The 26,304-nt window shown below is 39.6% G+C and overlaps 1 protein-coding gene across 6 annotated transcripts in view; it reads right to left on the bottom strand.

Annotated features, from left to right (window-relative positions):
- Positions 1–26,304, bottom strand: part of fibcd1b (fibrinogen C domain containing 1b) — a 137,620-nt gene that overhangs the window by 72,476 nt on the left and 38,840 nt on the right. For 5 of the 6 annotated variants that reach the window (XM_039614351.1, XM_031754626.2, XM_039614347.1 and 2 more), the window contains 2 exons: positions 12,577–12,660; positions 5,269–5,748 (listed from right to left, as the gene is read on the bottom strand). In XM_039614351.1, the coding sequence (XP_039470285.1) occupies positions 5,269–5,745 (477 nt within the window). In that variant the 5' untranslated portion in view covers positions 5,746–5,748; positions 12,577–12,660. The remainder of the gene's footprint in view (positions 1–5,268; positions 5,749–12,576; positions 12,661–26,304) is intronic. The other variant, XM_031754627.2, reaches the window with a different exon arrangement.

Genomic DNA, 26,304 nt, shown 5'->3' with positions numbered 1-26,304 from the left:
ATCTGATAAGGCTTTTGATTTTTTCTATATGTAGCTTGCTGTCGGGGTGGAGTGCAAAGAGCCCAGCTAAATCACTGTTAATGAAATAAAGACGTGCAATGGCTCTTCAACATTTCTCTGCTATACTGGTCTTACGTCTCACTTGAGAAATAGGCTCACACATGCATAAATAAGTACTGCATTTCATTTCTGTCTCAGAGTTGTTTTCCACAGTCCTTGAAATACATGATGTCTTGTGTTTTGTTACAAAATATTATATTTAACTAAAACAGCCATCAGTTCTAATTTCAATCCACTGAATCGTTAAATGATCCCATTCATGTTAGAGGCAAATGACTTATTGTTACTGACTATATTTTGGATATTTTTAAAAGCTTAATGTGGTATATTAACAAATTTCCCACGTGTGGGACTAATAAAGGTTATCTTAGCATTTGTATTGTTCCAATTATTTCTTAAAACACATATTTTCCTTATTCCTTTTAAACTGTTAATTGCAATTGATTTTTTTTAATGAAGTCATCAATACCTACTTTTAATAGAACATAGTCACACAGGCCAAGAAACTGGTTGGTAACTGTGCGGTAATCTATGGTAGGCAAAAAAAAAATTAATATAACCCCAGTCACACAGGCTTAGAGACCAGTCAGCGACCCCCTGGAAACCAACTTTTGCTAGGAAAATGTGTATTCCCCAACCGGTTAACAAGTGATGGGAACCATTTGATTGCTGTTGTGCTGTAGCTCAGTGAAACTGGTTGCAAAGATGCATATGCACACCTACTTGCTAAGCAGTCGTGAAACTATAAATAGTGTGACGCAGGAAATGAAGGCCATTTGCCTTCAAAGTAAAAGTTGCTCCTTTATGAAACGTATTGGTTTCAGGAGGAAAAGTAAAACTTTTAGTATGAAAGAAAACAGATTGTATTTCCAGTTTAAATGATGTTTTTTCAAATTTCACTACAGCTCAGTTGTTAGTTAACGCATGTTTACGAGAAGTTAAGTGTCATCTATGCAATTTGTGAGAGACCAAATCACAAGGAGGATTTTAGTATGGCGCCTTCTTTGTAGCTGATTTGATCCGACGACAGCTGGCAGCCTTCCGCAACCATTAAACAACCAATTACTACTCTTAGTTTTACTGATTGGCCAATGTGACTGAGGCTTTAGGTTTTCAAGCTCTTTAAATCTAATTTCTGGCAGAAAATATTAAACTCCTCAGCTATTTAAAGTACTTGCATCAACTTTAATGAACATCTTGAGCAATACGGTTTTCTACACTAGCAGTAGTTTGGCCCGAGATCCTTATCAAAGATAATGAGTTTTGCTTGTCAACAACATTAAAATTCCACAGGGACATAATTCAGTTTAAACTGTGACCTGTGGTTCAAGGAGTCATACTCTCCCTTGTTGCTTTTTCCTCATTGAGTTTTTGCAGTCATATATTGTGCCAAACATTATATTTAGGTTCATTTTGTGAGAGCTGGAGTTCTGTTAATGGGCCATAGCCTTCAGTTTTTTTAATGGGGTTACTTTGTACACCATTGCTTATGCACAGGGCTGCCACTGCTGGTCAGATCTAAAAATAAAATACATTAAAAATGTTTAATGCAATTCATACCACTGCTGACAGGTTCTAACTTAATACAAAAAAAAGATTAATGGAGACAACCCCTGACGGTAAGAACACTTCATAGGAAATAAAGATCTACACTGCAGTAGTGTGAGGGTGTTGGACTGGAGTGCTTTGGGACTTGGGTAATTTACAATTAGCACTGAAAAGTTAGCTTGACTTTTAGTCCCTGCGGTAACCAGAAATGTAATCTTCAGTTACAGCTTACAACTATGTTATATAAATGAGAGATGGCAAAATCAGTGAGCTGGCGCTTGAGAAAAGGGTGCAAGAATATTAGGCGCTTTATTTATATTTTTTAGAATGCAAAGCTTAAACCTACGGATAAGTAATTTGGTGTGACACCTTTATGTGTATGTGTAATAGAGACCTAAATAGAAATGTAACCTTTCTGACAGTATTCATTCTGGCTTGTGAGGCCACACCAATGAAAGTAATAAATCACATGTGTCTGAATGAAGCTGTAGCTAGAAGTTACAGGCTTCACCTCACAACATATGTGAATTTTAGCAATGAAGCAAACTGGAGTCCACCAGGGTTCTGTTCATGGCCCTTAAATATTTACCAAATGAATACTCACTGCCGTACTCTGAACAAGTAAGCAACTGGGTTCTCAAAGAAAAATCACCTCTCAGATACAAATGGATGACCAGTTTAGATACTAATTTATGATAGTCTTCTCTTCCTCCAGCTAACGGACAACTTCACATAGCACAACTGTGGGCAGTGAGGCACACAGCCCCTCCCCTCACTAGCAGCTGAAGTAGCTGAGGCTCATAACACTGAGTTACTCTTCATGAAGAATTCTGAGAGGTCAGTAAAGCTCCCATTTCAACAACACTGAAGAATTAAATAGTTATCATTAACGTTAACCTGGCTGCCGGACACGTTAATTTTACTCATTTCACCATTCGCAATTGCCTGACAGTAACATTAGCTGTCTTTTATCATTAAGGTAGCTGCCAAAGGCTACAGCTCAATAATAAAACAATAATGTTAACATTGGAGTCTTGGCAGCTAACGTTATCATTCCTGCCTGCCTGTAACATTAATAGAGAGTGTTAATTTAACAGGATACCACGATTATTTGTCCCTAAAAAGCAACAGAAACAGTGGCAGCCCATCTTAACAACTGTATTTGATCAGCAACAAAAATATGATGCCAAATGGGAATGGGTACTGAAATCTGATAGTAAACAGGCTCCAGGGCAAAATGATTTAAGTATCAGTAAGCTCCAATGTTATCTGTATTATTTTCAATACTGGAAAAAATTAAGAAAATAGATTTACTATTGGTACATAAAAGTTATCTTTCACATTTTATCTGACCACCTCTGTTACTGATTAAGCCATTAATCTGAGGCATTTCCCCTGTTCCCTATCCCGAGGACAGTTGTCTCTTTATCTCTCTCAGAGCCTTCATGTGAGGGGCGAGGGGAGCTCTGTCTCGCACATACCACACAGATTCTGGTCTTTGTGCAGCTGGAGGACAGAATGAAATGCTCAAAAGTGCGGTTGCACTTTGCTAGAGTCGATGTCGAGTGGTTGTTGTCACAAATACAACAGGTCTTTTGCTTGTAAAGGTGGGAACATGAGAAATCTGTCAAAACATTCAGCAAAAGTGTTCAGAGGCAGAACTGCAGAGTTTTCGACTGCCTAGCTTGTAGTTCATCTGCTGTTGCTCCAGGTGTGTTATGCTAGCAGCCTGTTATGCACACACATCCAAATAATCACTTATCTAAAATGTTAACATGGGCTAATGACCAAATTATTATGGATATGTGCATTCATTATCAGGTGGTCAAAATGTCATTGCTCACAATTCCTAATCTTAAAGTTTTAGATCAGTCAGTGATTTGGCGTCTGCGGTCAAAGTAACACTGCAGCACAGTAAACGCTGTCAAATTTAGCTACGTTTTTCAAATTAAGGAAGGAAAATTGAACTAACGAAAAATACCGCCTGTGTTCTACTCGTGCTGAAACCTGACCATGAGCTGGATGTATTGCCTCATTGCCATATCCTTATATTTCACGAGCTTTTCCCATCACAGTGATTTATTTGGATGCAAATACGGGGGCTTTGGCGTACCTTTCTATTTGAGGCTGCAAGCACTTACTGTGAAAAATGAATGTCAGTTTTTCAATGATCGAAAAAGATTGGTCCTAAACCCGCTGCAATCACATTTCCCTGCACATCAGGTGATGTGGAAGGGCCTCTCCCTACGTGGCTGGGTGAAACTGTTCTTCAGGGGGCTTGCAGTGCACACAGAGCCATTACTAACACTGGCACAGTCAGCTCTGTGTCATCGTATAAATCAGACGTCTTGGCCACAGGTGGCCCATAGATCACATAGTCACACCACAGTGTCAGGCAGAAACAGCGGATGTGCGCACCACATGCCTTGCTTCCAAAGAGGAAATCAATCACTTGGAGTGTCTAAGCTGCTAGTACCACCTCCACTTAGCCTCAGTACCCACTGCACGATGCCACCCACACCAGAAATTAACAGGAGCAAAGGCAATGGACCGTTTTCCGTTCTCACTGTGTGCTCAATCAGCACCCATGTTTTCTTAGCCAACAGGTCCAGAGCGGACTCATCTAGGGAGTTTCTGGGTGATTTTTAAACAATGTTGATCTGTGAGCTTTAAAGGTCTGGCTTAACAAAAAAAAGAAAAAAGAAAGGGGATTGGCAGAAGCAGAATGAATTCAGTAGTTTGAGCTGTATGGCTGGCAGCTATGAAATCTATTTACTGCAGAATACAGAGACTGAGCCTGATGGGCCAAAATTAAAAGACCATGTAGTGTGAAGATTCTCCACGCACATTTGGGAAATGTATCATCAATAAATCAATGTGGACAGTCGAAACTAAAAGGTGTCTAATTATGTTCACATCCAATGTTCAGTCTGACTTACACATTGGGAAACATTATGTTGTTTTACTGCATTAATGTGCAAATGTGTTTGCTGTTTCTTGAACCATGATGGACATTTTCTTTCCCCCGTGACCTCGTCTTCAAACAGTAGAGTGAGCGAGTTATACCCAGTGGAACATGAGCCCTATTTGCACTTCAAATTAGCTGTTATTTGGCTTTAACAGTCTAAAAAGAAATTGACACGGTCTACTTGGCATTTGATTAGTCAGTGATGGTGTTTGGATTCTCCAGTCGGGAAAAGGAAGTAACTAAATAACACCAGAAAGTCCAATGCTGTCACACGCTCCTGAAGGTGGCGTCACAATCGATACATATTGATAGGTGTGTCACAATCCAGTCCTTGAACACCTCAGTACAGTACTTAAAGTCAGGACTTGGGTGTTGCCCAAGGATTTAGGAACATTGCTTTAAATACAGTTCACAAATTGGTTCATTGATTAAGAAAAAAACAACAACAACCAAACAAAAATCAAATCAAAACTGATAGTTTTCCCACAAACTGTGTGAATTTCGCTTACTTCTTAAGGAATAAAACCTTTCTACTCTTCTATGTGCCAAAATAAGTACAAAAAAATTGAAGATGCCTACTACTCTGGATGGTTTCATATATTTATACTTCAACTAACAGCTGTGATGAAGGAGATATTGATCTTTACATCACACTGAGGTACAAGGAATGTTTCTCTGCTTATGCGTCTCACCTGTATGAGGCGTCCCTGTTCCGTTTGCAGTGTGTTAAGGTCTTGCCCGAGGCTGCTCTGCCCCCTGCGTAGAGATTCATAGTCCATTTTCAGTTGGCCTGCGTGGGCTGACAGCTTGGCCACCTCCTCAGCCAGACTGACAAGCAGAGCCCGATCCTGTCCTTTCACAGACTTCAAGTCGGAGTCGTGGTCGGTCAGTGAGTGGAGCAATGAGGTCTGCACACCCTCCAGTCGCATAAAGTTACTGTTGTAATCCGGACAGTTGGGGTCAATGAAGATGTTAATGCGAGAGCCATCGCCTCTCTCAACAGTGACCAGGGCATTGGCTTCATCCTGGTTGGTAGAAATGTGGGGTAGGCCATCAGACATGGGTGGAGCCTGATAGTGATTCATGAAAAGGATGGTGCCAGTTACAGTGACAGCTAGCAATACAGCCACGAAGAGAAGGATAGTGCAGAGCAGGTAGCTGCAGCTCATCCTCTGTAATTCAGGGAGAAAGGTAGACAGAGAAAAGGTATGTTTTAGAAAAGTAAATGCAATTACACCGAAAATTACATAAAAAAAGGTGGGTTATTCAAAAAGAAATGACTTTCTTCAATCACCGAGGCCATAGTTTTAAGTAATGTAACCATATTTCCATGACAAAGTGTAGTTTTGAATTATATATGCAGCACAAAAAAGTAGAACCCATCAACTGTCGGCCTTATTAAAACTCAAAGAGACAATTTCTGTCCAAACACCCTGCTTATCATTGGAGTGGTGATGCAGTCTGGGGGAGGATACTAGCCTCATACATGTCTAGAAACCACTCAGGGACGTGAGAGCTCCTTCTTTTCAGTTCTGACATAGAGAGGAAAACAAGAAAATGTGAAGAAATGGGAGCTACTGAGAAAGAGTAAAGCAAAGGCGATGTGGACGGCCAGTCGGATGCAAATAAATGAGCAGAAGCCACTTAGAGAAAAAAATGGAGGACCTGTACCGGTAACATAGTCTCCAATAATTGGACTTTAAAATGTTTTTTTATGATGGCCCTTTAGGATCCAGGCCCATTTTCCACTTAGGTTAAGCAATGGATAGGAGAAAGCACTATGACCCGCCTATATAAATGATTAATAATTCCTAGCTCCCCAATATCTTTCTAACAAATGAATCACCAGTTGATGTCTAAGTCATTTTTTTAAATTATTCTACAATCTGTAGTTGTTTTTTTTTGTTCTCAATGACTGTATGTGGGCTTTGTTTTATGTTAGCATGTAAAAGTGAGAGTGAGCACATTAATATGTAAATTGGCTGTACAAAGCACAGTGAAGCACACTAATAGACAGCTAATGGCCTGCTTTACGAGAGAGGTTTACAGTTCTTTTAATGTGAGGAAAATCAATTGTGCTGTGCAGGAAGTACTCCTATCAACTTTGTTTACCCACAGTCTTTGGATAGAAGACATAAAAAGTTGTTACTCTCCAGATATGTGTAGGTGTACATGGGATGCCAATTTTGAAAACCTGAAGCACACAAGACACACAATCATTGTGACTACTTTAATTGCACTCGGCATATTTTATTATGTTCTTTTTAATTCCTGTCTCCAGTAGAATCTGTTGATTACATTTAGTGAAATTTCATGAATCATTGCTTACTAAAGCACCTTAATGTTTTTTACCATTACCATACCATTCACATGTGTGTGATCACTGTCGCTGCAAAAACTCTCCTGTGTTTATTTTTTAAAATGGGTTGCTGTACAGATGTAATGATAAACAATGTCATTAAAACCACTGACAGACAAAGTGTCAGGGGGTACCAGGCCTCCAAACCTCCTAATACCCAATCTGATTTAGCATCAGTGGGATCGGATGCTTCAGAACATGCCATAAGGCATCATCCTACAACCCACAGGATCCAAGGGATGTATGCCCAAGCCCTGACAGGTAAAAAAATGATGAGGATCTCAATATTACGCATTGGGACAAAATAAAAAAGTCCTTAGCAAATTTTGAAATTGGAAAAAAGACACTCTCAGATGACCAACGTGACATATTTCAGTATGTCATTATTTATTTAACCAAAAATAAGCCAAAATGTAGGAACTGAAAAAAAACTTTTACTGCTTTAAGAGGGTAATAAGCAATCAGGTGCTGCTAATCAAATGCACTTGATTAACTGATCATCAAAAAGTGTGAGCACCTCAGTAAAAGCAGCAGTTTTATGGGTCTGAAGCATTCAGGTGTTTTAACACAAAGCCAAGGAGGAAAGACATCAGCAATGATCTTTAAGAAACAGTTGCTACTTCATTACGGTCTTATATCCTCCTCATTTGTTTGGGAAGGTAATGAGCCTAGTTCCAAAGGACTACAAAAAACCAAAGCGCTACATCTCAGACTTTTTAAGCCTCAGTTAGCTCAATAAATTATAATGCTCATGACAATACAATTAGAAAAAAAAAGGGTTAAATTTGCAAAGCTCTGTCCTTTGGACACACGGAATGAAAGTGGAGATTTTTGGCTTTAATGCACACCAATATGTTTGGCAAAAACCAAACACAGCATGTCAGCACAAACACATCGAGCCAGCTGTCAAGCATGGTGGTGGAGGCATGTTGATTTGGGCTAGTTTTTTTAGCCACAGGATCTGAGCACTTTGCAGTCACTGAGTTGACCTTGAACTCACATGTATTCTAGAGTCAAATGTGGGAGCTTCTGTGTGACAAATAAGCTTGGGCAAAAGTGGGTTATGCAACAGGACAATAATAATAATATTTCCAAGACGCCAGCAAATCTACAATGAAATGGCTGAAAAAGAACAGAACCAAGATGTCAAAGTCCAGACCTAAACTTGACTGAACTCCTATAGCAGGGCCCTTAAATGAATGCCAACAAACCTCAATAAATTCAGACAACATTGTAACAATGAATGGGCTGAAATTCCTCCACAATGACATGGCGGACTAAAGCCATACTTCTAGTTACTGGTACTAAAAGTGGCTCTACAAGTTGCTGAATCTTGTGGTGTATTAATTTTTCAAAATTACTTTTTTTAGTTAAATAAGTAATGAGACAGTATAATGTGTCTTGTGTTGTTGTCTAATTTTAAGTGCTGAGATCGACTAGATAATTTTTAATTATGTCTCAATATGTTATATCTTGCAACATACTGCATACTGTGATGTACAACTATACACTAGATACACTACACGCATTTATGCCACTTAATGTTCACTGCATATGCACATGGACACATAGTTGCATAGAGACCTACATAATTTGACCATAATGCTTTTTTGGGAAACAGAACATAAATAAACTGGAGCATTGCTTTATTTTTTCACCCATATACATCATCACAGAAAAGAGCTCCAGGGGAATAATGCTGCACATAGCATTTTTTTTTTTGTTTGCTTGCTCTAATTCAACATGTAGGCCTTATGACTATACCTAGACTGTACCGTGAAATCTTTCCTTACATATCAAAACAGTGTTTCTCTTTTTTCCAGTTTGTATGAGGTGTGGCTCAGTGATTTTAACTCACTGGGCTTGGCAGTGTGTATGGATGTGTGTGCAGAGGGGTGTCTGTGCCATACATAATATGTATAATGGCCTTGCTCTGCAGAATGACAGCGACGTAACATTAGAACGGTTTGCCTGAGTACTATCGCTAGCGGGCCAAGACATCAGCGAAAGCTATCACTGGCACTGCACTAAATATTCATTGCTAGCACACTGATTATTAACGTGAAATGGAAAAGCTATATGATAGTTATAGTTATGCTGACAGGCAGACCTCTATACATTAAAACATATTCAGAACACAGAGGAGTGGAGTGGAGTGTTTCATGTATGTTGTACTGTAACGGGAGCCTAGTGATGACTCTAGACACTGACCAAATCTGTAATAATAATTTAGCCTTGAAAAACGGTAGCTAAAGGCAGCTAAGACATACCGAACATATGAAAGTGGCACTGCTGTGGCAAAGGAGATAAACAACTGTTTTAACCAAAGTATATATTTAAAGGTGGGCCTGCACATTTTGAAGTTTAAGAAACTTGAGGTTTGGTTGCGTCAAGCATTTTACGCCTCAGTCACATTACAGTTAAAAAAGGAACTAGGAAAAATCTGTGGTCACCCAGTGATTTCATTGAATTTTTTCCATTTGGCAAATGACTGTAAGTAGCTGCAGAGAACAACTGTTTGCGTAGAAGTTGAGCATACAACATTCTCAACCTCTGGGTGACCACTTGCCACTGCAGGTTACCTGGTGGGAGGCAATCTGTCTTGGGGAAGAGTGCATATAATTGCCATCTAATATATAAATGTGGACAGACTCCCAACTCAGTCTTTGCAACTCATCTGCAACAGGGAACTCGACCTAACTAGTTGGCAACTGGTTTCTATAAAAGAAAGTGCCTATGTTACTTTGCCATTAAATTGCTGTCCTACAATAATCCTATTTTTTTTAGGAATCCCTACTTTTGTGTTTACTGCTTCATTTATGGTAAATGAGCTGGTTCTTACATAGTGCTTTTCTACTCTCAAAGCACTTCATATAACATGTCTCATTCACACCCGTTTATATAAGCACTTCTTTCTACATCTAAGTGTTTGCTATCTAACATTCAACTCTGTGTCTTATTAAGTGTTATTAATCTAATTCCGTCTCATTGAGTCTGTCTTATTGCCGCTCTATTGCTGGTTTGATGAACCAAAGTTGCTTTGATCACTGTGACTGATCTCATACCTGCCCTTCGTCTTCAAAGAAACATTTTCAAAGGCAACAAAACCACAAATTCATTGCACATGGTTGCAGTAACTTTGGTGTTGCTGCAATCTCCAACCACCATTTTCCCTAATGTGACTGCAGAATCTTTTTTTCATGTTTATGAATACAATAATGAATCGACAAAAGTGCTGTTCAGTGTTAAAGTTCTATGTTTTGCTAATCTATCAATCCAGATTTCATCCTCCTGCCCACAGACACTGCATTGTTGGGAAGCATTTGCTGAAATGCTGCTGAAAAGCTCTCAGTTCACCGATAGAGACAGAGTCCTTGTAGAATTGTGTTACTCTGTGGCCATCTTGAAATGCCCATAGACACTTATTTGAAAAGTTTTTTGAACCATTACTTATTTTAAAAATCAGCAGGACATCAAAATTGCATGTTGTGAAGACAGGATGCAACTCACTCAGTGTGTCACAGTGAACAGTGCTTTATTATAGTGCTTTTTGGATACCCTGGCAGTTACGTAGCATTACAGCTCCTTTGGCGAGCTCACACTCTTTGTCACTCCCTCAGTCCACTTTCCTCCCCATCAGGTGCTAGGATCCTACTCAAATAGGGGAGGCATGTTGAGATGATGATCAACTGTGTAGGTCATCCTCCCCTGAACCCACTGCTCCACCCCACCCCTGCAGCTGAGCCACAAATCACACTTCACCACACATGTATTCAATCAAATCAAATTTAAAAAAAAAATTGATTAAAAGGTTTGCTGACTTTTTTTTTGTTAAGGCTTTTTTTCTCCTGGAAAGTTCTACTGCTTTGGATGTCAATTTTTCCTACAACTTACAATGTCAATAAAAGACGAGGTCACTTAACAATAACATAATTATGTGTCATTATAGGCTGTTTGCTCAAACAAGTACAGGATGAGGATTTATTTATTTTTCAACAGAAGAATAATCACAGGAAATGCACTCATTCTTCTGTTTACAGGTAATATTTTCGCCATTTGGGAGTTATTGCTGTGTACAAGTGCAACTGTAGAAACGCACTGGCTCAACAACAAGGTGCTTATTCGGTTGATTGATCTTATAATTTTATGATTTTATCTTTTTATTGTGCTGTGGCAAACAATGTTCCCAATAATAAACACAGCATAGGGATAAGACAACAGAAAAGAAATAGAAAACAGAGCAAGTGTAAAAAGAAATTAATTAACCAGGCATCTTTCCACTTTAGAAACAAAGGTGGCTAATTTAACCTTTTTTAGCATTATTAACCAACCAAAATGTCTCTGGAGCCTCAGATTTTCTGTTGCATTGTGTTTTGACGGTCAGTAAAAATGAAATGAAACAGCAACCTGCTTCATGTCCCAACAGAGTACGTGGTCTCCCACCTCAGGTTGAGATTTGTAGTGGCATAATGACAGTGAGAACAGGATGCAGGCAGCCTCTTAACAGTTTTTTTTTTTTTTGTAAATGAGACTCTCGATCTCACAGCAGGAGACCACTCTGTAATTAGTGGCTGACTTTCGCGTCCTCTCCTTTCTGTACTCAAGCCACACCACGGGATTTGAGGGGACAACTGGGGAATTCTGATAGATAGATCGGAAAGAAGAGGCAGAGAATCAGAGAGAATTCCTCTCTGTGGAAATGATGTCCTCCCACGCAGGAGAACTGGCAGACAGTTCTTGGACAAAAGGTTTTGCCTGCTCATTAGATAAGCAGGAAACCAGCAAAACTCTTCCAAGCGTCCTCACTCTCTCCTCCTCTCTCCCTCTTCTCAAAACACAAACACGCACATGCTGACACAAATCGATGTATACACAGAAGACATTCACGTTGAGGCTGCCAAACTAATACACGCAGAAAGGTACAAAAATATTTTGAAGCTAAACTGGCATGCACGGACCGCTTTTAAAAGAAGGCATGTTCACCATTTCCACCCTCATTTCATTCACTGGCATTTTGAATCTGACTCATAACAGCATTCAGTGCAGTTTCTTCATTATAATCTGCCATACAATCAGGCTCCATTTCCCAGTGTAGCCATGACCTCCCCTCTCAGTTCAGAGTATCTGCAGGGTCTTATCCATCTCCCTCTTGTGTGTCTTGGTATTTGAGCTGAGGTTGTGCCATTGCTGCTTCTCAGTGGCAAAATATAATGTGTTACACACAACGATCCATTACTAAAGGAGTGAGAGAGCGGATAGTGATTAAAAAAATCACTGTCGGTGAAACATAATCTCCTCCGCAGGTGAGCACGTAACTATTCAATGTCTGCCCCTGATTTTACTGAAAAGGAGATGGCGGATAGTAGTGTATACAGCAGTGCACGTAGTATAGAGGAAGAAATAAGGGGATTTAATTTGTGTCATTATAATATTATACATTTTATCAGTTTGAATGCTTTTTATTTAGCCATTTCTATCCACTTCAGTGTTTGCTAGTCCCTATATCAACTTACACATTATTCTGCAGAAATCTAATTCAAACTCTAGCCAAAATAATTAGTTTGATTTGTGTAAATTCAACCAGTTAAAAAGACAAATTGCTCAAGTATGCATGTGCGTACATGTGATAATGGGACCTTACCTTAGCTGGGGTCTCCCTGGCTGTTTCTGAATCTGACCAGCGATGTTTGAGTTGGGAGGAGCTGGGCACACATTCACAGAACGTCTGCATGGGACAAACAGATAGGGCCACCAGTGTTGGCGTTTGTTCAAGTCACATGTGCAATCAAGCATGCATGCACATGCAAACAAACATACACATACATGCACGAGAAGACGCACAGGCTTTGGATATATACTCCTGAAAACCAGTAAAGGAATACTTTTTAATCAGGGTATAGCATCAAGCCAATTAAACTTGTAGGATATTGATCTGGTAGCAGAGGTTTGGTGTTAATGAAATTAAAAACAGGTGCACTAGAGGGGTAACAATGCGACAGCACCCACAATAGGAATGGTTTTACAGGTGGAGGCAACTGACTTTTTTCTCTCCTCATCCTTTCTGACTGTTTGGCTAGGGCCAGTGTCACTACTGGTACCGTGGGCTGAAATCTGGACCGTACAGAGGGTGCAAAGGTCCTAGCACAATCTCAAAAGGATTGAGGGGATTTCAGTAGACAGGCAGTTATTCTAAGAGAGCCGGACAAAGCCATAGAAGGTCCTTAACCCATCAGCAGGGCCAGCATCTACTCCTTTTGACAAGGAGGAACAGGATGATCACTGTCAGAGCTACAAAATGACCTCCAGCAGGCCACTGGTGTGAATGTGTCTGAGAAAACAATCAGAAACAGACTTTATGAGGAACCTACATCATCTAATGGGCTACATGGTCACTGCAGAGCACAATGAAACCAGATTGGCATTTGCCATAGAATACCACAATTTGTGCCAAAACTGGCACCCTGTGCTTCTCATAGATCACAGCAGGTTCACCCTCCGCACACCTGAAAGGGTCTCAGCAACCATGGGGAATGTTATACTGCCTGTAACGTCATTCAGCATGACTGGGTTGGTAGTGGGTCACTGATCATCAGAGGAGGAATAACCATGGAGGGACGCACAGACCACAGGCCGCAGCCAATGGGCAATGGCACCCTGACTGGCATTAGCTATCGTGATTAAATCTTTGGACCCACTGTCAGATCCCATCCTGGTGCAGTGGGTCCTGGATCCCACCTGGTGTGCAACAATGCTCAGCCTCACGTGGTAGGAGTGTGCAGGCTCTTCCTGGAGATTGAAGGAATTGATACCAATGACTGTACCCCACACTCGCCAGACCTAAATCTAATCAAACACCTCTGGGACTTTATGTTTTGGTCCGCCCAACGCTGCCAGGTTGCACCTCAGACTGTTCAGGTCTGCCAAAATGGAGTCTGCTGCATCATTTTTCCACTTTGATTTTCGGGATGTCTGAATTCAGCCTTCCGTACAGTAGATTGATCATTTTCATTTCCATCAAGTGATGTGGCATCCTTTCATTCCTAACACATTACCCAATCCATGTCAGTATAAATATTCAGCATGACTTTTCAAATGTTTCCTTTACATCTCAAACGTATCATTAAAATCAGTTTTTATGACAGGTTCAATTTCCAGAAATCATGGACAGAGTTTCTTCTACTTTGAGTAAAATAGAAAATAGCAAAAAGTAACTTTTAATTGACTGCATGCGGGGAAAACACTGTGTGCAAGCAGCACTTATTCATACAGGTAAATGTGTGCAGTGTGAAATTTGAACATGCTTCAGGATACAGTATGTGATTACTGCTGCTTATATGTGTATTTGTCTAGCAGTTTTAGCCGCTACACAGATAAAAGGAGAGTAATTACGGAAGCGTGAGCTTTCTAACAGCTTCCAGAGACCACGTTGTTCCATGACCTTAAACACTACTCCTCCCCCACTGGAATTGCTCAATTAGCTAGGGACAATAACCCCAACACAAAAGCACACATCCCCAATCCCAGCTGAGTACTTAAGAATGGATGCAGCAAACATTAGCAATTAATATATCAAAATGTGTTTTCTATCCAAGCCTGGTGTCACAAGATTTTCATTGGTGAATTTATATGACTAAGACTATATGTCTTTACACTTGTTATGAGCAGTACTGTAAGATTACTTTAAAGCTGTACTAATTTTCAGCAACCAGGCGGTGAAGTAAGTTGGGTTTGGTTAAGTTTTGGTTTGGTAAAGAACCACCGACTGTCATATACAGCAGACATGGTATCTCCACCCTCCCACACCCCTTTTTTACCTCTGGTTTGGCCTTAGAACTATTTGTGTACTAATTGTTAAGCTAACTTGATTTGTCTGACGGCTGTAACGCTCATAACTCATATTGTGGTTTTGCAGATACATGACTTCTAATGACATAACATTAACTTGCTCTGTTTTTGGACACGTGACATCATGGTGACAGCGTGAGGCCAAGTGGTAAGGCCAAGTGATTAAGGCCCCAGTCACACAAACCTAGAGACCCATCTTCAACCAACTAAAAACCACTGGTCATCAGGGAAAAATATGTATTCCCCTACCAGCTGGTGAGTGGTTGCTGGAGGTTGATGGCAGTCGCTGGGAAATCGACTGCTAAAAGCCCCAGTCACCTACATCTGCTGACAAGTCAATGAGTCCCTGACACTAGAGAAAGATGTGTATTCCTTGACAGGATGGCAAAAGCCTCTTTGGGATTGCTTTGGGTGGTCGGAGATTGGCACAGTCATCCAAGTCCACAAAAAAAACAAACAAACATGCCAACATGTGGAAAAACACTGAGAAGCTACTTTTAAAGCTGTAGTGAAACTGTGAAAAGTGCGACACAAAATAGACACAGAGAACATTTCCCATCAAAATAAAAGTCATGCCTTGTGAAAGATGTTGGCTACAATGCTGAGGCACAACTTTTATTCTGAAGAAAAATGTTCTATTTTGTCAGCTTGCGTCCCACTTTTTCAAGTAGTTTAGCTAGCAGTTGCAAGTGTTTGCAGATAAGTCTGCAACCAGTTTCACCTAGTATCGTTCAACAACCTCGGGCAACCACTTGTCAACCAATGACAGAATACACATTTTACTCTTGCAGCTGGTGGCAGCAAGACACTCAATATGGCTGACTCTGGAGTAATGCTTATGACCCCCAAATGAGAAATCTCTAAACATTAAGCTTTCCTAATGTGGAAATGGCTGCTTATGCGGGGCAAGTGTGGCAGACAAAGCCACACAGTTACTGTGTGGGCCTTCTGAAAAAGCCACGCTTAACAGAGTCTTGAAATCCACTTAAAGTTGGGAGACTGCTGCTAATTCTCTCAGATTCCTGCAGGTATGATGGATGCCTTTAGCTTTTTAATGTTAATATTTCAAATATAGTAGCTGTGAAAGTGCATGTTTTAAACATGCAAACAGCACTTACATGTATGCAGTTGTGCAGCAGTGCTTGTCTTTGTGTATGTTTTGTCAGCTGCGACTTGCCGCGTATGCTACTCACATAGTCATTGTTATCTCGGCTGACCAATAGCTCACCTTTTTGCTCTAAGCATTCATTTCCAGTGTGTAAGACAGCAAGAAAGGAATAAAGGAAGGCAGTGAGAGAGAGAAAAAAGTTAAGGGTGGGTGGATGGGGGAAGCGGGAGATTTGAGAGAGGTGTGCTGAATTCTAATGAGCAGCCTTAGGGTCAGTGATAGAAATCTATGTCTGTTCTGCCTAAAACATTGCAGCTGTCTGTGCAGTACACAGAGAGCTACAGAGCTGCTTTACTAAATAAACACAGACTCCACAGTGATATGACCAACGCACTAACAAGTCAGCTACATAGTAGAGCGAAAGCTAATGAATTTGTGTGTCTTACAAATTCATTTTAGTAATAAAAAGCAGGCAAATGTGTTGTGAGTATACAAAATGGGTAAATGCTTGTGTGCGCCAACACACATGGGCACAACGTGTACTCCCGTTTTGTTGCAAAAGGGCAAAAAAAATTATAAAAACATCACACGTGAACACATACACACAGAACAAAAGCTTATGTGTTGCAGCTGCAACCCACTTAGATTCCTGAGACTCTGCCTTTCCATTATACTGAGCAGCATGGATCAGAGCTTTAGTTTGTTCATTCCCCTGCCTGCTAATGCTCACATTGGGGTTTCATGCTGCCTGTGCACACAAACATATACGCACGTGCCCCACAGTGACACACCAATATCTGTGGGGCTTCTTGTTGGCAGTGGTCCCAGCTTGGGCATGACTGCTTGGCAGTGTTTGTCTAGTCCTAAACTGACTCCACAAGCTCCACCAGCGGAGAGGATTTACACTTAATGGAATATTTGGGCTTTTTATTGGTTGGACCTTACAAGCAGAATTCTATCTGATGAGGCACGTCCCAAAAAGACAGAGAGGGCTCAGACTTATCCTGGGCGCGCCTGAATGTGTACGTGTGTGCTTTTTCAATCAGCGTACCTATGTATTTGCATGAGTGCATGGATAGTGTGTGGATATAAATCTTTTAGGCCAATATCCCCAGACTATCTAAGAATATTTGGATTGTGCGAACGTGTTGTTCTTGGCATAATTAGTTCGCTTTCCAGAATATCTTTGCGTGAGTCTGTGTGACAGGGACTTTAGCAAGGTGTGTTTAAGCCTAGTGCTCACTAAGCCGATGGAGTGGAAGAGGCTTTGCATATATTCACTTGTGGGCTTACTAATCATTTAATGGGACTTGCAGACTGCTAAATGAGGGGACAGAATGATGAAAAAAGCAGAAAAAGGGGGTATATAAAGCAGGATATAAAGCAGAAGGATATTGTGTAGGGGTGAAAGCCCTTACATAGTTCAGCAGTGTTTCATATAAGAGATTATCTACTTAAGTGTGCATTCTCTGTAGAGACTGCTATACCAAACAACACTCAAAACTAAACAGAAACTTTATTAGTGAGAAAATAGTGACTAAATGTATAAATTTGTGACATTCCTTCAAAATAAATTGCTATATTCTCTAGCTTGTAATCAGATCTTAAGAAGATAAACTATAAAACACGTTGAAATCTATAATGAGACAGGTTAGTATTAAAATATATATTTGAATCTCATCAAAACAAATCTACTTGATTGGTCATTCAGTCTATATGAAGCTTATTTTCCTTAATGATTATTTATCTGAATAAATACACTTTTGATTTTATATACATTTGTATCAGCTGTGTTTTACTCACACAATTGTTTCCTGTTTATGGGGGCATCGAATCGTTTTTTGAATGTACTTTACATTAAAATATGTAAGAGCTATAAAATCACAAAGAACTCATCAAGTTCTTGGATTTTAAAGATAATTCGGGGCTATTTTAAGTGGGAGTTAATCCAAATCTTTTCTTCTTTAAATTTACGGTCATTTATTTGTTGTGGTTTGTTTGGGGTTTTTTCTCTCTGAGGATTCAAATGTCACTACCCAACAAAATAAACATTGCCTAATTATTAATTCAGGGACTTACATTTAAAATTGAACAAGTTCTGAGGCCGGCCTTGCCAGAATAATGATGATTAATGGTCTTACACATGCATACCTGAGATGAAAGGAAGCTTCCAACTTTAACTAAAAGAAAAGACACACGAAAGCTGCACTCTATCATGTCTGTAGATGAGCTGCTATCATCATTTACTTACAGAAGTCTGCCAGAGCGTCAGTATGGGGGTAGAACTTACTGTACCCAGTCACTGGTCCAAATGTTGAGGTATCTGTTGATTCCCAGTAAACCACCACCCAATATTCATCTTTCATGGATCTTGTTCTTCCCATTGTTATTTATGCAGGACTGAAGATATATGGAAGTAATCATATTAACAAATATCTAGCAGGGTGAAATTGATTAGGTGCTGGTGTCCTTAAAGTAATGGTTTTGTGTGTTTTATGATGGCACAACTATAGTTTGTTATGGAGAGCTGAGTTAACCCCCTGACCTTAGAAGACCAATATCCACTGCAGCACAGCATCCCCTCAGAGAGAGTGAACATGACCACTTGCCACCCGATAGCACTCAACCATCACATCTTTTACTCGTGCACTGCCACACATGTACACATCCACACACACACACACACACACACACACACACACACACATGCACATATCCTCTAACACGAGTAAAGGAGCAAACGCTACATTTGTCTTGCGCCATCAGCATCAAAATCTGATCTCCTTGCCAAGGTCAAATTTTGAAGATGTAGGATACCCCCTTCGTGCAAACGCAGTCACAAACATAGACATACAAAGAGAGATAGATGGACAGACACACACATGCATGGACACACACACACACACACACACAAGTAAAGGGACCCAGTAGTGCTATTTGAGCTACAGTCATTAGTCATTCTGCAGGGTAGCTGTACCATGAAGCAGGACACCAGTATCCCTAACATGCATGTATTATTTATGAGTGCCTGTACGGTTTACACATAGTGATATATGCAAATGTATACATTAAGGAGACGCAGCTCTTCATTTTTGCCTATTTGAGGAAGTGTCTGCCTTCTTATGATGCTGCTATTAAAGTAGCAACACTGTGGGGTGGAGATTCATCTTGCTTTTTAATGGTGCGTCTTATTTGTGTGCATGCATGTGCGTGTGTCTGCATGAAGTTCATAAGGGTATCAGTGAATGTGCTTGTGCATCCAGGTATGTGTGTGCTTGCGTGCCCAGGTAAGTGTGTTTCTTGTCCTTGCATGATTGTACTTGTGCACTTAACTGTTCTTGCAACAGCAATCACAACTCTAAGTGGCCTGCAATTTCAAAGAGAGAAATTGAAGTGGGAGTGGAAAGGACGAAGAAAGACAAGCAAGCTGGTGAAGTTCAGATGTGAGGAGTCCTTGATGAGAATTATTTTGATTATTCCTGACGAAGGTAACAGGAATAGCAGTATAAATCTATTGTTTTCACTCCACAATAATTTATTGAATGGTGAAAGTGTGCCTTTACCAAAGATACATTTTGTGTGTGCTGAAGCAGGATCAGCTAGGTGGCCATTCTGTTCTTTAGGACCATGACAGTGCAATTAGGATGATGTTGCTGTCAACAAAGTGCTGCTGGTGCATGTATAACCGCCAATAGAATACACCTCTCTTGATGTGCATATGTGCATGAGCATTATGTTCCTGACATTTTATGCAATCATGCTCAAATCCTCCTTACCTGACCTGCGTCTTGCACATTAAAGTTTAATTTCAAGTCAAGACAAGTCAGGTTTATTTGTAAAGCCCAATCTCACATTCACTGTCTTCTTGGTCATCATATCACCAAAGCAAGGCCCGTTTGTTCGAACGAGGCTTTTGCTCTGAAAAAGGAACGAAAAACTTAAAGAACGAGAGAAGGTCAGTGACATGGAACAAAAAAATCAAAGAGACAAGTGAAAATTATGTCTTTAAATGTCTGAGAAGTCTAAGAAAACTTAAAAAGCGTAGGGAAATCACAGAAAATTAACATAAAATTGCAAAAATTGTAGGTTGAGCTTTTGAAATATGATGTTTTCTGTCTGCAAAAAGACCCATATGGTAGAGACATGAATTTTAAAGAAATTTCAAATCATTTTCTTTTATTAAAAACTCTTTAAGACGTTTGAAACAGACTGCTTTGACACATTTCTTATTCAATATGTAATATTTCCCTACCTCATACTCACATGCTTTATGTGTTTAACAATTGCAAGCAACGCTTTTTTTTAATCACTAAACGACAGCATAGGATATATAGGTCTTATAAGGCATAAAGTACATGTAAAATATTTACTAAAAGTTCATATTTTGTCTCCATTTGGTTAGTCTCACATAACCTGTGAGAGAAGAGGTAACAATATAAGCCTTTTGAAACTGAAAGCCCTTTTTCAATCTTGCTGTTTCACTTCTTGCTTACAAAGAAGCCGTTCTGACCTTACGGTGATTGTGTGCTTTATAATCGTGGCTGCAGTGATATGTTTTTGCATTCCAGTGTGTGCGTCTCAGGGACAGTTGGTGACAGAGTCAGTCTCTGTGTGGCCAATTGCAGTGTGAGCTCCAAGGACAGGCAGTGGAGGGTAGAGCGGGTGATTTGTCTCTTAGGATTGAACTCATCCCCCTGCTCTCCTGCTGGCCTCTCCTTCCTCTTCTTTCTCTGCATGCTGTCTTATTTTGAAGGTGAAGAACATTTCTCGCAGTGTTTGCATGCATTCATTTTAGCTGATGCAGCATATTGTGTTTTCCGAATTTAGAGTTTGTGTAGCGTGCACACTTACACAAGGTCATAGATCCTCAAATAAGCCATTAACATTCACATACGGATATTGTATGTTAAATAAAGCAATACAGCACAATTCACATATTTGCTTTAGCCCAACGGAGACATAAATACTTATACTGTATATTTTATATATACTATTCTGACCATATAAAACATTTTAAACATTATCATAACAACTATTCCTCAAACCTTGGTACTATATTATGCATTTTATTATGACTTTTTAAGTTTATTTTTACCTGTGGATTTTTTTTCTAATCAGTCTGGACTGACTGTCTGGGACCAACCAAAGTTCTACGTTGCTCTAATATTGTGATTTCTGGCCAGGATTTGTCTTAGAGGCATTCAGTCATAATCCCACAGATGGTAGCTTCACACCATTGGCTCTTCAGCCAAACACATATGCCAAATGTGTCTGACCCTGTGTTCTGTCTCCGACTAAGTAGGAATACTGCATCAGCAACCAGCAGCATTAAGAAAATATATGCGTATATACATTTAAACTGCTCATAAAGGGTAATATAATACTTTTGCGAGCCATTAGCTAGGTAATCCAAAGAAGTGCACCATTTTCATCAGTCATGAGCTTTACAGAGAGCTGCCCCTTTCAAATCATTGTGGCCAAGACACAGCAAATAAACTAATCTCTTATTATATTTATATTTATTTATATTTTTATAAAGGAGTTTTATAAAGGAGTTGGAGGAGATTATATTATTTTCTCAAAACTTTATAATCTGTGCTCTACGTATCGGAATTTCTATTCTGATTTTGAATCATTGGAAAATCACAGAAAATTCAGACAGGCATAAAAAAGCTAGGCTGTACACATTGAAGTAAATGCCGACCACTCTATAGCTAATCATGTCTGCTATTGCTTTTTTGCAACTTAGTTTGATATATGAAAACTGTGCTAAAAGGTAAAATAGAAACTGTTTTCATTAAAGTGCAGAAGAACTATAAAAAAACGGCTAACGCTAATGTATGGAAACCAAATAGCTCTTTAATAACTCTATCAAGGTTTTATAATGATATATTACTAAAGAACAGGATGTTATGTTAACCAATCAAATGCAATGACTTACATTTCTATGCGTTTTGCGCTGAGAAAGACTAAGCACAGCGCAGGTCATTATTAAGGTCAGTGCAAAGCAATATTTTTTCTGTGAGTCCTTGGCCTCACTTTCAATCCTTAACAGTGGATAACAGTGTATTTCTTAAACATCGTGTAATACTGATGTTAGGTTTTAGTATGAAATGCCTTTTAACTGCCAGCACAGGTGTAGATAGTAACTCGTATTATTTAATATGCCAACATATATAACTGTAAGACTACAGAAGGTACCTTCTGATATGTTGCTATAATATCTTTTTATCAAAGATCTAAAGAACAGATTTGTTGTTAAAGATATACCCATTGAGTTTAATTGTCTCCCTGACATTTGTACCTTTTTACATTTTCTTTGGAAGTGACATGCTCAACAACAGATAACCAAACTTCTTCAACGTTCTGCGTTAGAAAAGACTATGTGTATGTGTTCGACTGATCATGTATGTATGAACACACCTGTTCTAAGGTCAATTTCCTGGAGTCCTAAATCTGATTTTCCCTCCACGGAAGTGAATGTGAAAAGATGATTACTGGCTTCGGTCTTGTTAGCCTTTACAAAGCTTCCCAGAAAGCAAACACAGTAGTACTGCTGCTGGCACTACTCATAAATACCAAAGCAATTTTGTCAATAGGGCCTTTACTGTAATGGAAACATTCTAAATTTCGGTGCACAATAACCCTTCAGAAGCTATGGGCAATAAGTGGAGCACATACTGCAGAATGGGGATATGCATGCATCGTTAAGGGGCCTCTTCATGTAGAGTGCGGGGGTTTGATCGCTGCCTTTATAAGGTGTAGTATCGGTCACAGAAAAATGTTTGTGTTATTGTATAACTTGTTGAGAATGACACAGTTTCAGCCTCAATAAGGGCATATTTTTAGATTTGAAGCTATCAAAGGGCAAACAAATGGAAAAGGAATAGTCTTACGAGCAAACACATACAACTTTGCATGGTAAAGCAATACCCTAGCAATGAGTCAAAACAAAGCAAAGGCATTATGCATAAAACAGTGCTGCAGCAAAAATAAAAGGGCTGCAAGCACTGTTTTCCACTCCACGAGGAAAGGAGTAGTACCCACCTTAGTGAAAAATGGGAAATAAAGTAAAACCCTGATGGCCTGCTCATGCTTGGTATGGAATATATACTGCTCAAAAATTAAGGGATCGCTTAAAACACATATCAGATTGTGATGAATTAAATAATCAAACTAAAACATCTTTACTGATATATAATTTGTTGAAAAACAAGAGTCATAACAAGGGCCAGTGGAAACCAAAATCAGCAAATCTTTAAAGATGGCATTTAAAATAAGTTAGTGTTGTTCACATGTTCCCTTAACATTTTTAGTGATATGTTTTACTATCTTTTCTTAACCACATTACATATTTGGGTTCATGTATAATAAAAATCTTCCTGAATTAGTGTTCTGATTTGTGGTAAGACATTTTCCCTTGTGGTGAATTTGATTCGTTTTTATGGCCTGTTAGATATATCCAAGCATCCCATTTGTTCAATATGGTTTGAAGCAACTATTTGCACTTGAATCCAGGAACAACACTGCATACAACAGTTTTTTTGTCATTTCGGATGGCAGCAGGAAATCCTGTAGCCCATTTTCAAAAGCTGTTGCATTAACAGCTACTGAAGCCAGTTAATGCAATCCGAATTGTAACCTAGCATACTTTACTTGGGCTACTGATGCTCAAATAAGAAAAAAAAAAGTGATGAAGGGAAAAAAACGAAATGCCGGCCACACCATTTGAAAAAGAGCACTTTTTTTTTTTTTTACGTTACTCTGAAAATTTGGATCAAAAGTCACCAGCCTGAATCTTTGGGACTGAGAAGCAGACAAATATGAGAGCAGAAGCACACTTGCTCTCTGGCTGTTTGTAATAGGAACTGTCACACAACTGTCACTTTTCCTGTGAATGAACTAGGGCTGTGTCAAAAAAAGCACTCCAAATGAACAGTCAGAAGAAGGCAAGGACTAAATAAATGTAGAGTGACTGCATAAACAGACCAATTGAGTGTGGTTAGCTAGTGCTAGACATCAGTCATGCTCAGGAAGTAGCAGACAAGCTTTTCACTGTATTTACTGAACTAGAACTATATAATAACTCAAACTCACCTCATGTCTGGCAGGTTTTTCATACCAACTTCTTGCAAGGGGTAGTGTAGGTTCAGAAGTGACAGGAAAATAACCATATGGTATCCTAATGCTACTAGCTTACTGTTAGCTAGCAAAAACAAATCTTAATATGAGTTTCTAGATTACACATCGACTTGAGTTAAGACTGGCAGCTGGAAATCAAATGGATCAAATTAAAAAACTTAACTTAGTTTAATTTTGACTAATTAAACAACACAATGTCCTTACAGCATGCCAATTCTCCAATTTCAAAACAACAGTAAGGTGGCAAACCTATAGATTTGACCCATTCTCAAAATAAGGAAATTTCAAGAACTTAATTAATGGAGTTCTCTTCTGACAATTTCTCTGGAGTTACGAGATTAAACCGCTTCATTAGTGTCTGGGGAGAAAACAGACAGACGAGAAAGGCAGACCTTGGGGGGGAGAGAAATGGGGAGACGGAGAAAGAGTAAGAGCCTGCTTTGTTAGTGTTTGAAAGAGCCACTTTCAAGGCAGTAATTATGACGCAGAAAGAATGTAATTATTTTCCCAGAATGCCAGAGGGCTTTCAAGTACCTCCTAATAGTGATGGGTGACAATCTAATAGACTACAGATATAAGTGGTGCACGAGGCTTAATTGGTGTTTAAATATAAGTGACTTGTCTGAACACATCTAGGCTCTTTCCTAAATGTGTCGACTGCGCCTGCACCTTATGATCCAGCCTGGCATGATGTGACAAATTTGATCAGAGAAAAGCAGTATCATTGTGCAACTCATGCAATCTGACAGCTTGCAGTAATAAGCCTGAGGTGTTGCGAGCGTTTTAAGACTGATTAAGCCTCTGTCACATTTTGCACTTCCCTGGAGATTCCTGTTTAGTGCCAAATTCACAATCAGATGTAGAAACTCGATGTGAATAGAGATCGTCGCGGGTCACTTGAGAAAGTTAAGTTTCAGATGGCACATGTGCGCTAGGGAAATGAGCCAAACGTAAGACTCTCTAAGTTACCAAGAAGGAACTCAGCTGCATTACTTCATGGTATTTGGATGACTAGCTTTTCTATATTAATTAATTGTGATTTTACAGGGATGCACAGTATCTCACTCTAAATGACTTTTCACACATGGGCTGAAGTGTCAAAATAAATGATCCACTATAATGGATAAACCACTTTGCACCTTGTTGCTGCTTTTCCCACTGCACTAGTGTGAACATGGCTTATGGGAACAGAGGCATTCTCTGTATAAGCCCTGTGGGAGAACTGCAGTGATGAGTTAAAATGTCTGGACTCCTAATGGAGGGAGAACACACCACACAAGTTTTTTTTTTTTTTTTTTACTTGAGCCTCTGTCAGCTTACATTTGAGCACTGTCTTCACACAGTCATTTCCTTTCCTCGCTACTCCGCTAAAAAGTCGATTCGAGAAGCTTAGTAGTCTGATTGAAATCATAAATCCATTTTTATTCATTTCCAGATTTTCATTTTGGAAGATCTATTATAAAAGGGGAAAAAAAACTATTGAAAACTCAATACACGCAGCATGCAGTGACATTTCGAGTAAGCCACAGCAACAAAGTGTTGCAGCTAGTAGCATCGGATCTCTAAGAAAATCTGCTTTGAAGCAGAGAGCGGGTTGTGAGGCTTGTGACAGATGTGAACAGCAAGCTGAACTTTATTTTAATAAACACTGTAGGGGGATGTGTTTGCCACCACCCCCAATACTCTGATCACCATTTGACCCATGGCCCGGCTCACAGCCAACTTCTAATTGTGACAAGGCGCATATGGCACATAATTATTCAGAATAATCTGTTACCATGGTGACAGCTGACCCTGATGGCAACTGATGCACGCTCTTTATGTTAGGCTCCGTGGTCAGAGGCAGTTTTTGCCTCTTTGCCCTCCTAATGTGCTGCGGATTAGAGATGTACATTATCACTTTAATCTTCTCTTTAACCCCTTCCATCGGCCTCGCAGCCCCAGCAGAGAGACGCCCACAGCCACTCAGCGGAGCTGCATATGGCCACAAATGACGTGTGTTTTCCTGCTTATGTGTTTCATGAAAGCCTAATATAAACATACGATTTCATTCTCCCCATAGTGCCATCCTAGCTCAGTAATCCACTTCACTCCTCATCTCCATCAACTCCCTTTGGTGTCTCTAAGTGTATGCTCATGATATAAATATACCAAGCTGCTGTTAAGCTCTTACTTACTCTGTCTCTCCCTAAGACAGTCATCTTTCACAAAACAGATAAACAAGCCTTTCACTCGGGAGGTGTATATAACTTACTGGTGAGGTATTCCCTCCCC

Source organism: Oreochromis aureus, linkage group 7 (assembly GCF_013358895.1).
Source record: "Oreochromis aureus strain Israel breed Guangdong linkage group 7, ZZ_aureus, whole genome shotgun sequence".
Lineage (NCBI taxonomy): Eukaryota > Metazoa > Chordata > Actinopteri > Cichliformes > Cichlidae > Oreochromis > Oreochromis aureus.
Note: the sequence above shows the minus strand (reverse complement) of the source record. Positions and strands in the feature narration are given on the sequence as shown.